The sequence below is a fragment of the Balaenoptera ricei genome, chromosome 1 (assembly GCF_028023285.1).
Source record: "Balaenoptera ricei isolate mBalRic1 chromosome 1, mBalRic1.hap2, whole genome shotgun sequence".
Taxonomy (NCBI): domain Eukaryota; kingdom Metazoa; phylum Chordata; class Mammalia; order Artiodactyla; family Balaenopteridae; genus Balaenoptera; species Balaenoptera ricei.
In genome coordinates, this window is record NC_082639.1 from 80,387,717 (window position 1) to 80,401,025 (window position 13,309).

A 13,309-nucleotide genomic window follows, 5' to 3' on the forward strand; every position below is an offset into this window, starting at 1 on the left:
CTTCTTTAATAGTATTTTATGAAAAGCACAAGTTTTAAGTTTTGATTAAATCCACTTTATTGATTTTTTTTTCTTTTATAGTTCGTGCTTTTGTGTTGTATCTAAGAAATTCTTTGCCAAATCCAAGATCACCTGCTGACTTTGAAGGTAGAGGAAGAGGGCTATGATCAAGGAATCAAGTATTCTCTAGAAGTTGAAGGCAGGAAAATGGATTCATCCCTAGTGTTTCTAGAAAGGAAAACAGCCTTGCCGAACCTTGATTTTATCCCAGTGAGACCCACATCAGATTTCTAATCTACAGAACTTTAAGATAAATTTGTGTTGTTTTAAGCCACAAAGTTTGTGGTAATTTGTTACAATGGCAATAGAAAACTAATATAGCATAGTTTTTCTAATTTGTTTCTGATTTTCCTTACTAGTATGTAGAAATAAAATTAATTTTTATATATTGACCTTACATCCTTCAACCATGCTAAACCTTTCCTACCCTCCATGGAATTTTCTACATAGATGATCATGTGATCGTGTATGAATAAAAACATTTCTACTTCTTTCCTTTCCAATCTGTATGCTTTTAGTTTCATTTTCTTGCTTTACTGTACTGGTTAGAACCCCTAGTACAATGTTTACTGGAAGTAGTTACAGTGAGCAGCCTTTTTGTTTCTGATCTTAGAAGGAAAACATTCAGTCTCTCACTATTAAATATGATGTTAGCTGTAGGTTTTTCATAGATGTCCTTTATCAATTTGAGAAATTTCCTTCTATTTTAAATTTGTTGAGAGTTTTTATTAGAAATGGATTTTGGATCTTGTCAACTTTTTTTGGCATTATTGAGATGATCATATGGTCTATTTTAGTTTGTTAATATGATGAATTACATTGATTGACATCAAGTGATAAACTAATCTTGTATTGCTAGAATAAACCACATTTGGCCATGATATGTTAGCCCTTTTATCTATCATTGTGTTCAATTTGTTAAAGGTTTATAAAGAATTACTGAATTTATATTACTGAGGGATATTGGTCTGTCTTTTTCTTGAATGTCTTTGTCAAGTTGTGATAACAAGGCAATGTTGGCCTCATAGAATGAGTTGGGAAGTATTACCCCCCCTTTTAAATTTTCTGAAAAAGTTTGTGTAGAACTGATATTGCTTCTTATTTAAATGTTCAGTAGAATTCACCAGTGTAACCTTCTGTGCCTGGGATTTTCTTTGTAAGGTTTTAAACTACAAATTTAATTTCTTTAATAAATATAAGCCTACTCATGTTGTCTATTTCTTCTTGAGTGGACTCTTGACAGTTTGTATTTTTTAAGGAATTTTCCCATTTCATCAAAGTTGCGGCATTTATTGACATAAGATGTTTATAACATTCCCTATCATTTTGCCATCTATAAGATCTATACTTATATCTCACATTTTTGTTTTTGGAAATTTGTGTCTTTTCTCTTTATTGCTTGATCAGTCTGACTAGAGTGTTATCAATTTCACTGATATTTCAAAATAATCACCTTTTTGTTTTGTTGATTTTTTTTTTCTGTTTTCAATTTATTTATGCTCTTTTAAAATTATTTCTTTTCTTCTGCCCACTTTGGGTTTAATTTGTTCTTTTTCTCATCTTATCACATGGAAACTGAAGTAACTCTTGAGAACTTTCTACTTTTCTAATATAAGTGTTTTAGTGCTATACTATTAATAATCATTCTATATAATTTCAAATTTTTCTGTAAGTTGAAATCTCCTAAATATTGTATGTAACCTTCTTCCCAATTCAGAACTCTTATCTCTGTGGGATGGGCATGGCATTTGGTTTGCCAGGACTTATGTACTGATAGGAAGGTGAGCCTTTAATCAGGAATCTTTCTTCTACTTTGACCTTGCTTTCACCAGTCAATCTCCACCTTCACCCCAGTTCCCAGGACTGGTCAGCTCTCTGCCTGATTTCCCCCACTGATTTCAAACTTCAAGGAAATACAAAGTAGTACTTCCTCACAAAATAGCTGGAGATCTTTGTTCTAAGGAATAATTAGACAATCCCCAGTGACCCATTACCTAATTTAATGTCCCCAAGATGCATATAAAATTATAAAGCTAATAAGACTGTCAGCCATGAAATAACTCTCTTTTTGGAGTTCTAGCTATCTAAGAAGGAGCAGGGTCACAAAGCCAAAGACACCAAAGTGAAAAATTCCAAAGTGCTTTAGGCATATCCCAGTCTTTGTAAATGGCACCGTGTAGAGTTTTTCAGTTCACATCCTGAGCTAGATCCCAACAGACAGGAAAGAAACTTGTCTACAGAATCTCTATGAAAATCATTACTAATATTGAAATGTTATTGAAAAAAGAGAAAAAGTTTAGATATAAATAAGTGACAATTTTCTGTAATGAATTAGGAATGACCAGGACTGCTAGCTCTGTACCTTGCCATTGAGATCAAAACAAAACAGTCATAAAAGTAGAAGAGAGAACAACACATAGTTACCTAATTACTAAAACAAAATTTCACTCTTGGTTTGAGAACAAATTTTAAAATAAGAACATTAATTTTTATTAGGTTTCCAAATTGATTTCAAATAGAATCCTTTAAGCATAAGCAAATGAAAATCAGATTTTCAAGAGAAGGAAAGTATAATAACTTATTTAGGCCCATAAACACATTTTTCCTTAAAGGTCTATAACCATCTTAGAACAATTTTTCTAACAGTGAAATACAAAATAAATTGCAGACATTGACACATTGCCTACCTGTATTCAGTACCTACCGATTTTTTCCAGCTGTTTGGATACATGCAGAGAGTTTTCCCAAAGTTTACATCTAAAACACTTAGCTAAAATCAAACTGTTCAACAGTACAGCAAACTTCTCTTGAATAGCCACAAAATCTGACAACCCTGAAAAAAAGTTTCCAATATTAAATCTAGTATACTATTTTACTGGAAAAATATTGAAAATCCATTAATCCTGTAACATACATCTTGTAATTCGTGAGCCATTTCTGAAAATCTTCGAGGTATCTTGTGTCAAAGCAAAGTCTTGTATGGGAATGCATCCTAGCTGAGCCTGAATAAGACTGGGGAAAGAAGAAATTTTATTATTTCTTTTTAAAAATTACTATCTCAGAGTGTTTGATATCAGTGACTGAAGTATCTCTTCTTAAAATTCCTCTCTGCCTTGATTTCTGTGACACTACATGACTCTGTATCTTGTATCACCATTATTGCAAGTCATTGTTGACTTCCTCTTCCCAGCCTCTAAAAGGTCAGTTCTCATTTTTCTACTCTTCTTTATTCACTCAACCTCTCTTTCTCTCAAAAATTTCATTTCTTCTCAAGATTTTTGTTATAATCTCTAGATTGATAAATTTCAAATGATCACAGGGCACTTGCGCTTAGACTGTTTTTTTCATCTCAACACATCTAAAATTTCTTATCATATTCTTCTCCAATGCAGCTCTGACTTTGGGCTTTACTATATATAGGTATTATAGAAAACAACACAATTTATATAATCAACATATATTTATTAAGTACCTACTGAGTAAAAAGCATACTGTTAGGTGATGAAAATTCTGTTCAACATTTGAAAGTTGGTAGCTTATTAGTTGATTATTAGCAACACACAGTTGCTTGGCTACAAAATGTGAGGGGTGGAAAGAGGGGAGAAAAGAAGTTACCGTCTATTGTGCCTACTATCTCCCAGGTCTTTGCTACCTCTTTCGTCTGTTTACTTATCTAACCAGACCTTGATATGCAAGTCCCCCTATGATTCTAACTAAAATTATTAGACTTGTATTACTCTCTGGGGGGATCTCTTATAAGACCAAAAACAGGTACACAAAGAGAAAGGGTAAAATAGTTATATTTTATGGTTTAGTTTTAGCAAACAATATATGAAAATAGAAAGAAGCAACTAACTTCACAGAATGGGTGCATAGAGCTGAAACTACAGAATGATTACTTCTTTTGGCTATAATATATGCTTCTGAAAATTATTTTATATCATCTATTTAGAAATGATTGTACAACCCATGTTCATAGCAACATTATTTACAATCGCCAAAGTATGGAAGCAACCTAAGTGTCCATCAACAGATGAATGGATAAAGAAGATGTGGTGTATATATATATATATATATATACACAGTGGAATACTACCCAGCCATAAAGAAGAATGATATTTTGCCATTTGCAGCAACATGGATGGACTTGGAGGGCATTATGCTAAGTGAAATAAGTCAGAGAAAGACAAGTACTATATGATATCACTTATACGTGTAATCTAAAAAATACAACAAACTAATGAATAAAGCAAAAAAAGAAGCAGACTCACAGATATAGAGAACAAACTAGTGGTTACCCGTGGGAAGAGGGAAGGGGGAGGGGCAATACAAGGGTGGGGAAATACAGGATTATTATGGGATTATATGAAATCATGTGTGTGAAACTTCTGAAAATTGTAAAGCACTATAGAATTTAAAGAATATTTCATTCAATTAAAAAAACATGTCTCACAACCTATTAGCATTAAGATTAGCATTAAAGAAAGTTGGACACTAAAAAAAGAAGAAAGAAAGAAATGGTTATAAAGTTACATGGTTTATTAACAAAGAAGGAAATGATGGGAAAATGTGTATGGGGTGCTTTCAAGTGCTGGATAAATAAAACTTCTTGTGAAACTATCCTGGAATGCACAAATGCAGAATATATACAAAATTATAGAGTAAAAATAAGACTTTTGAGGTAATATTTATTTATGTTTAAGATCAATATACCTTAATAAATAGGACACTTTTCAACATCATACTTCCCTGTCAGAGACTTTACCACAAAAAGCAGTATGTAACAGAGAAGAACAAACCTGACTCCATATTGGATCTATTCCTTTAGCTCTAACCTTTGTGCTCTGTTGCCTATACTTAGTCATGTTGGCTCTGCACCTTTGTAAAAATGTTGCCTATGGCTTCAAATATACATAATAGCCCTTTCTCAATGCTCTGCCTCCTAGGCTTGACCTTTAAAGGTATAACATGTTTACATTCATGTAGAGATAAAAAGTTGCAGAACAGAAAATAATGATTGTTGATTGTCATGTTGGAGGTTTACAGGAACATTGGGACCAAACCTACATGGACAGCTGCAAGAACAAAGGATTCTGGCACCAACAAGTCTGCAACAACAACCAGCTACACCCTCTCCCCTTTTAGTATAAAAGACGCCTGAATTCTAACTCGGGTAAGATGGTTCTTTGGGACATGAGTCCACCATCTTCTTGGTCTGCTGGCTTTCCAAATAAGCAGCTTTCCTTGCCCCAACACTTGTTTCTCGTTTTAGTGGCCTGTCATGCGGCGAGCAGTACAAGCTTGAACTCGGTAACAATAAGCAGGAACGGAAGGGAAAACAGGGATTTATTCTAGTAGGTACAGAACCTTGGCAGGGCTGTCTGTCTCTCTCCACCAGATAAGGCCAACCTGAGCTTATCCTCAGTAGAAATAGAAGTCTCACAGCCTCAGGTAAGATGGCACCTCTGCCATCTCAACTAATGGGGTCAGACTTGCATGATAGTTAAGTAATGACTAAATCAGGGTTATTGTAAGGATTAAATGAAATAAAGTAATGATGCAGTTTGAATTAGGTTCAACCATGACCAGACTATAGAGGCTTAAATATAAATGGTTTATTCTCTTATGTAAAAGAACTCCAGAGTTAGGCAGCCTAGGGCTTGGTATGGTGGTCCAACAAGTCACCAGAGACCTAGGATCCTACTATATTTCTATTCTGCCACGTATGGCTTCCATTCTCAGGCCATCTCATGGTCTAAGATGACTGTTGGATTTCCAGCCATTACACATTCACTCTGTACAACATGTTGGAGGAAGTGGTGGGAGACAACAATTGATGCCCTGTTTACCACCTGACTCCATTTCCTTTAAGCAGCCTTCTAGGAAGACTTATATCTTCTGCCTACATCTCGTTAATTGGACAAACTTAGTCACAGGGCCCTATTTAGCTACAAAGTTGACTGGGAAATGTAATCTTTTCCCTGTGAAGGTAAGAATAAATACTGGGACAGTCAGCTAGCAGTTTCTGCTATAGGTATGTACAAGTATACCACATTTTATTGCACTTCACTTCATTGCACTTTGCAGATATTGTGGGGTTTTTGCAAATTGAAGGTTTATGGCAACCCTGCATCAAGCAAGTCTATCAGCACCATTTTTCCAACAGCATTTGCTCATTTCATGTCTCTGTGTCATATTTTGTTAAGTGCTGCAATATTTCAAGCCTTTTCATTATTATTATATTTGTCACAGTGATCTGTGATCAGTGATCTTTGATGTTACTATTGTAATTGTTTTGAATTTTTAAATTAAGGTATGTACACTGTGTTTCTGACAGTGCTACTACACACTTAACAGACTACAGTCTAGTGTAAAGATAACTTTTATATGCACTGGACTGGGAAACCAAAAAAATTGTGTGACTTGCTTTATTGAGATAGTCATGTTATTGTGGTGGTCTGGAACTGAACCCACAATATTTCCAAGGTATGCCTGTAAAGCATCTAATGCAGTGCCTGGAACACAGCAAATATTCAAGAAATGGTTATTACTATTATTATTATCAATGGTTGAGCCATTTATGACCTGCTCTCAGCTTCCACAGTTAGCCAGCTAATAAAAATGATACCAGAACTTCCCAAAAGACTTCTGTACACTGGCCAACTTAGTAAAGGAAGGTATAAAAAGAGTAGAAATCCTTCATATGAAGACAAGTTAAAGGTGTACTATAAAGCTGTACAACTCTCTTGAGAGGAGAAAAAGTTATTCTGAAGTCATCTTTTTCTGCCTAAACATAGAATAAGAATGCCCAAAGAATCAAATGAGAGAAAAAAATCAAGGTGGCACATGGAGCCTTCTATACATATAACTCCTCTTCAAATTCCATACAATGATGGACAACTATATAGGTGTGTTTTTGTGTGTTAGTCTCCATCCACAAAACTACAGGAAAGCAAGAAAGCATGCCATTGGTGGGCCAGAAAGTTGAATGTTAGAAATCATATCTATGAAAAAGATCAAATCTATGAGAAAAACAAAACCAGAGATTATCCATAGTACATGCAGAAGAATTAATAGATCAAGAAGGAGAGAGGGTCCTGGGGTATTTGTTGGAGCAATTCACTGGAATGCTGTATTCTGAGCAGGTAGTTTAGTCTACCCCTGTCACTCTCTCTCATTTGTGGAAAACATTAAGCAGTTGTGGTATGTATTGAGAGGCTAAAGCAGGGAGTGTAGACACTGAGGCCAGAGAGGCAGGGCAGTTCTCCAGGTAGGAATGAAAACCCCAGGAGGGGTAGAAAGACTTTACTCTTAAATTGCAAGGTATTTCCACACTTTTATTGCAGTCAATCTAATTACTTCTCCACAATCATTAGAGATAGTAACAGAAAGGTAGGCAAAAATATATTTACAAATGCAAAAGCAAACAATGAAGAACTACCTAACATTTGAGAAAAAAATTTAAAAAGACACACAATATTAATAAATGAAATAACAATTGAGGAAACAGAGTTAAGTGCACAGAAAAAGAGTTTCAAAATTAAGTATAATTGATTTATATAATTAAAATTTTTTCAGAGAGATTAGAAATACCATGTATAACATTTCTCCAAAGAAGACATACAGATGGCCAAGAAGCACATGAAAAGCTGCTCAACATCACTAATTATTAGAGAAATGAAAATCAAAACTACAATGAGGTATCACCTCACACCAGTTAGAATGGGCATCATCAGAAAATCTACAAACAATAAATGCTGGACAGGGTGTGGAGAAAAGGGAAACCTCTAGCACTGTTGGTGGGAATGTAAATTGATACAGTCACTATGGAGAACAGTATGGAGGTTCCTTAAAAAAATAAAAATAGAATTACCATATGACCCAGCAATCCCATTACTGGGCATATACCCAGAGAAAACCATAATTCAAAAAGAGACATGCACCTCAATGTTCATTGCAGGACTATTTACAATAGCCAGGTCATGGAAGCAACCTAAATGCCCATCAACAGATGAATGGATAAAGAAGATGTGGTACATATATACAATGAACTATTACTCAGCCATAAAAAGGAATGAAATTGGGTCATTTGTAGAGACTTGGATGGATCTAGAGACTGTCATACAGAGTGAAGTAAGTCAGAAAGAGAAAAACAAATATCGTATATTAACGCATATATGTGGAACCTAGAAAAATGGTACAGATGAACTGGTTTGCAGGGCAGAAATTGAGACACAGATGTAGAGAACAAACATATGGACACCAAGGGGGGAAAGCGGCGGGGGATGGTGGTGTGATGAATTGGGAGATTGGGATTGACACGTATACACTGATGTGTATAAAATTGATGACTAATACGAACCTGCTGTATAAAAAAATTAATTAATTAAATTTAAAAATTTAAAAAAATTTTTTTAAAAAATTTTTTTTAAAAAGAAAGAAACTTATTTCTTAACCCTGTCCTTACCTTTAATCTTATTCATGAAATTTGTTTTGTATTGCTATCAGAATAAACTTTTAAAATCACACACACACAAAAAAAGAAATATCATGTATATTTTAGAAAGCCAAGCAGAGATACAGTAAAACACAAATTTTATCAGTTATTTTCTTTGCAATGTTGTAGGAGCTTTCAAAATATCAATGCTTTAAGATTTCACCTAGAATTCTTTGAAGAATTCTAATAAATCCTTGATATGCTTTATTGCAAAAAAAGAAAAAAAATTTATCACTGAAAAAATTCAATAGATAAAGCTGAAGAGCAAATTAGTGAGATGGCTAACTGAGCTAAGGCATTCTCCTAAAAGCCAAGCACAAACAGATAAAAAATATGAAAGAATAAGTATAATATGTGGAGGAGATGGTCAGAAGTTCCAACATTCATCCAGTAGGAGTTCCAGAAGGAGTGAACAGAGAGAATAGAGAAGAAATAATTAAATTATAGAAGAAAATTTCCCAGAGCTGAAGAAAGATACAAGTCTACATATTAAGAGGGTCCATAGAATGCTGTGCAAAATAAAGAATAAAGACACACCCAGACGTTCTGGTGACTTTCCTAAATCAGATAAAGAAAAAAGTTATTAATAAAGAACTGAAAACATGGGGACTTCCCTGGTGGTGCAGTTGTTAAGAATCCACCTGCCAATGCAGGGGACATAGGTTTGAGCCCTGGTCCGGGAAGATCCCTCATGTCACGGAGCAACTAAGCCTGTGCGCCACAACTACTGGGCCTGCGCTCTAGAGCCCACGAGCCACAACTACTGAGCCCGCGTGCTGCAACTACTGAAGCCCGCATGCCTAGAGACTGTGCTCTGCAACAAGAGAAGCCACTGCAATGAGAAGTCTGCGCACCGCAAGGAAGAGTAGCCCCAGTCGCCGGAACTTGAGAAAGCCTGCATGCAGCAAAGAAGACCCAACGTAGCCATAAATTAATTAATTAATTAATTTTTTTTAAAAAAGTACTGAAAACAGATTAGATCACCAACAATGGATGCAAGAAGAGCAGTATAAACATCTGAAGAATGATTTAGCCAAACTTATTCAAATGATAGGGCAAAATACACTTCAGGCTTACAAAGACTCAGAAGGACTCAGAAAATTATTTGAGAATGTATCCAAAAAAAATAAATTATATATCTAAGGAAAAGGAAGATAGAGATTTTAAAAAGCAGAAAGTAAGCAAAGCAATCAGTAAAAAAGAAATTAGGTTAAGTCTACAATTTTTAATGCACAGTAAAATATTTTAAATTTAACAATCTGGAACTAAAATCCCAGATGATCTGAACATGGGAGAGAGCAAGAGGCAAGAGGAAATTGAAAATATGATAAAAGTTTTATCTCATATGGGAAGTTTTTAAATGTTCATTTTCTATAGACATTGGTTTAAAAAATATAAAATTTTAAAAGAAGAGTTATTTAGAAGAACAAAAACAAACGAAACTTGACACATCCAAAAAGAGGCAGAAAAGGCAAAAGAAATAAGTGAGGAAAAAAGAAACAAGCAATAATCGTGCAAATTAGAAAACATACAATAAGATTAAGTCCAAACACAGTATCCTCAGGGGATACATTTCAAGACTCCCCAGTGGATGTCTGAAACCAAAGATAGTATGAAACCCTATATATACTATTTTTTCCTATACATACCCAGGATAAAGTTGAACTTATAAATTAGGCACACTAAAAGTTAACAACTAATAATATAATAGAACAATTATATAGTGTTAATAAATGTCATGTGAGTGTGGTCTCTATCTCTCTCAGAATATGTTATTGTACAAATATAATGCCTTTTCCATCTTAACTAAACACTTGACATGCACTGTGGCTGTAACTTTTGCAGCTTGAGGTGTGACAGCAAAACCAGCAGGAAATTTCTTTTCCCTTCTTTACAGTTTCCTTTCTTTTTCCTTCTTCACAATTTCACAGGTAGAAGACTCATTCGTACTGTAGATCTTAGCAACCTCAGCATATTAACCTCTTATTAACCAGCATAGCAACCTCTAAATTATTAAATCTAGAACTTATTAAACCTAGAACTTTCACCTTTTCACTTATAGGAAGGACTTGACAGCTTCTCTTTGGCATATCTGAATTGTCAGCATCACTACTCTTGCGCTTTGGAGCTGTCAACTTTAATAATACAGTAGCCAGTTATTTTATAACTGGCTACTGTATTATTTATAAACTTGCTTTATAGCAAAAGCAAGTTTATTCAGGAAGAGCCAAAAGAACTGCAATTCAGGATATGCAAACTATGGCAAAGCATAGGCAAATCAAGAGAACAAGGAATTTGCTTTACAAGGAAAAGGGGGAGATAGGAGGGGCTGTGAAAACCAGAGTCCATTGGAGGAAGCTGGTAGTACAAAGTATGGAGGCTTCTCATTAGTTGGGTTGGTACAGTCTCTGACTGACTGGGCTGTCAGGGCAGAGAGAAGTTTTCTTTTTCCTGCTGGATAGTAAAGTAGAGGGATTTTCCTATCAGAGAGGTAGGTGTACGCTTCTTTCTGCTTGGAGCAATTGATGACGCATGGCAGAGTGTGAGAGTTTCCCCTACAGGTCTGTCCTGATTCCAATTTTAGCTGAGGTTTCTTTAATTCCACAGGGCCATTGTTAATAAAATAAGGGTTAGTTGAACACAAGCACTGCAATATGGCAACTGTTATCTGATAACTGAGATGGCTACTAAGTGAAGAACAGGCAGGATACACTGGACAAAGGGATGATTCATGTCCCAGGTGGGACAGAGCAGGATGACGTGAGATTTTAAACTTATGAATTGCTACTCAGAACAGCGCACAATTTTACACTTATGAATTGTTTATTTCTGGAATTTTCCATTTAATATTTTTGGACCACAGTTGACCACTGGTAACTGAAACCGTGGAAAGCGAAACCGTGGATAAGGGGGGGGACTACTGTAATTATAATAAATGTGAATGAACTTATTCTCAATTAAAAGAATTCTGAGATGAGGTAAAAAGAAGAGTGATAAAATCTAACTATATTCAATCTATACAAATTATAAAATAAAACAATATGAAAATGTTAAGAAGAAAAAGATTAAATGATATACTAAATAAAACAAGTATGGCAATATTATTAATAGTAGACAAAACGGAATTAAAAGCAAAAAGTATTCAATAGGACAGTTAGTTGACTCATCTAACCTGCCTCTTTCCATCAGCAGAAACAAGACAGGACAAGAAAGGTAACATGGACAAACGGGCCAATAGGCCTGCAGTACCTAACAAATGTCTAAATACACAGGTTACGTACAACTCCTTTTATGTACAATCCTAAGAAGACAATTTCGTTATGATTTGTTCCTTTATTGCATAATCCATTCTATACTTTTATAGTCATTTCCACAAGCCACAGCTGATTAGACAATATGTCACTCTTCTGTTTACTGTGTACTTGTTCCTTTTCTGTTTGCTTTTCCAAATATATTGGTGGTATGTATATATTCCCTTGAACTATCTGACATTACATCTTTAGAGCCATTATATAATCTTGCTATATTTTCAATATATTTTCCTCTTCCAATATAATAAATTACTCTCTTGATTAATAAAACTTTACATGAAAAATGAGTGATATTTCACTTTGAGTAACACAATTAGCAAACTCTCCCTAATGGCAAAATATGCAATTTAGTGCCTAAGGAACACATCATTCATTTATTTATTTACCATCCACATGGAACAATGATAAAAATTAACCATGTATTAAGCCACAAGTAAAACCACAATATCTATCATAAAGCAGAACTCTGACAGGCCACATTCTCTAATTACAATCCAATAAAATTAGAAATTAACAATAAAAGAATGACAATTTTTAAAAAGTATTACTTTAAAAATTTTAAACATAATTTTAAATAATTCTTAAGAGGAAACTAAAACTGAAATTATAAACTATTTAGAAAGAATAGCAATAGATTTAGAAAATCTATAGAACAATGTCAAAGTGGTATTCACTGGAAAATTTGTAGTCTTAAATATAGAAAATTTTAAAAAACAAAATAAATGGAGAAAAATACAATTAAAAGGATTACAAAAGAAGAAGGAAAAAAATAAAGACAAAATGGGAAATTAATGAAATAGAAAATAATAGAAAGATTAAAAATGTAAAATTAATAGGACTATTAAACATGATCAATAAGTCAAAAATAAATGGCTTGAAAAGATCAAAATATAGAAACCTCTAGCAAATCTGATTAAGAAAAAAGGAGATGATACAAATAATATTAGATATTAGAAAAGATATTATATATTTAGAGGAAATTTTTAACTTATTAGAGAACAAAATACTTTATGCCATAAAAAGTGACAAGCTGGGTGAAATGAATAGCTCAGGAACATATAAAGTAAGAAAAATTGATTCAAAAAAAGTTAGTAACCCTGCAAAGAACAAAAAATGAAAGAAATCTTAGAGAAACCCAACTTTTAGATCCAGAGACAATGGTGAGCTAAAATGGGTTGCTCGCTCTTCTCTCTGAATTCAAATCTGTTTTTACAAATAAGTGAGAAGGAGGTTAATGGATTCCACAATCGAATCCAAAAAGTGTGAGAAATCCCCTGGTGGTGAAACACTGGAAACTTGACAATTAAAAACAGTAACAAGACAAAGATGTTTGCTCTCTCTAAAACTAGAGAACATATACTAAAGGTTCTATCTACAAGAAGTTAAGAAAAATAGAGTTGCAACTATTAGAAATCAAGAGATAAAACTATCACTATTTACA

At 34.0% G+C, this 13,309-nt stretch overlaps 1 protein-coding gene across 1 annotated transcript in view; it reads right to left on the bottom strand.

The window, feature by feature from the left end:
• HFM1 (helicase for meiosis 1) overlaps positions 1 to 13,309 on the bottom strand; it is a 150,074-nt gene that overhangs the window by 68,368 nt on the left and 68,397 nt on the right. Inside the window, exons 24-25 of the mRNA XM_059900015.1 lie at positions 2,975 to 3,072; positions 2,765 to 2,893 (exon numbers count right to left, since the gene is read on the bottom strand). Of these exons, the coding sequence (XP_059755998.1) occupies positions 2,765 to 2,893; positions 2,975 to 3,072 (227 nt within the window). The remainder of the gene's footprint in view (positions 1 to 2,764; positions 2,894 to 2,974; positions 3,073 to 13,309) is intronic.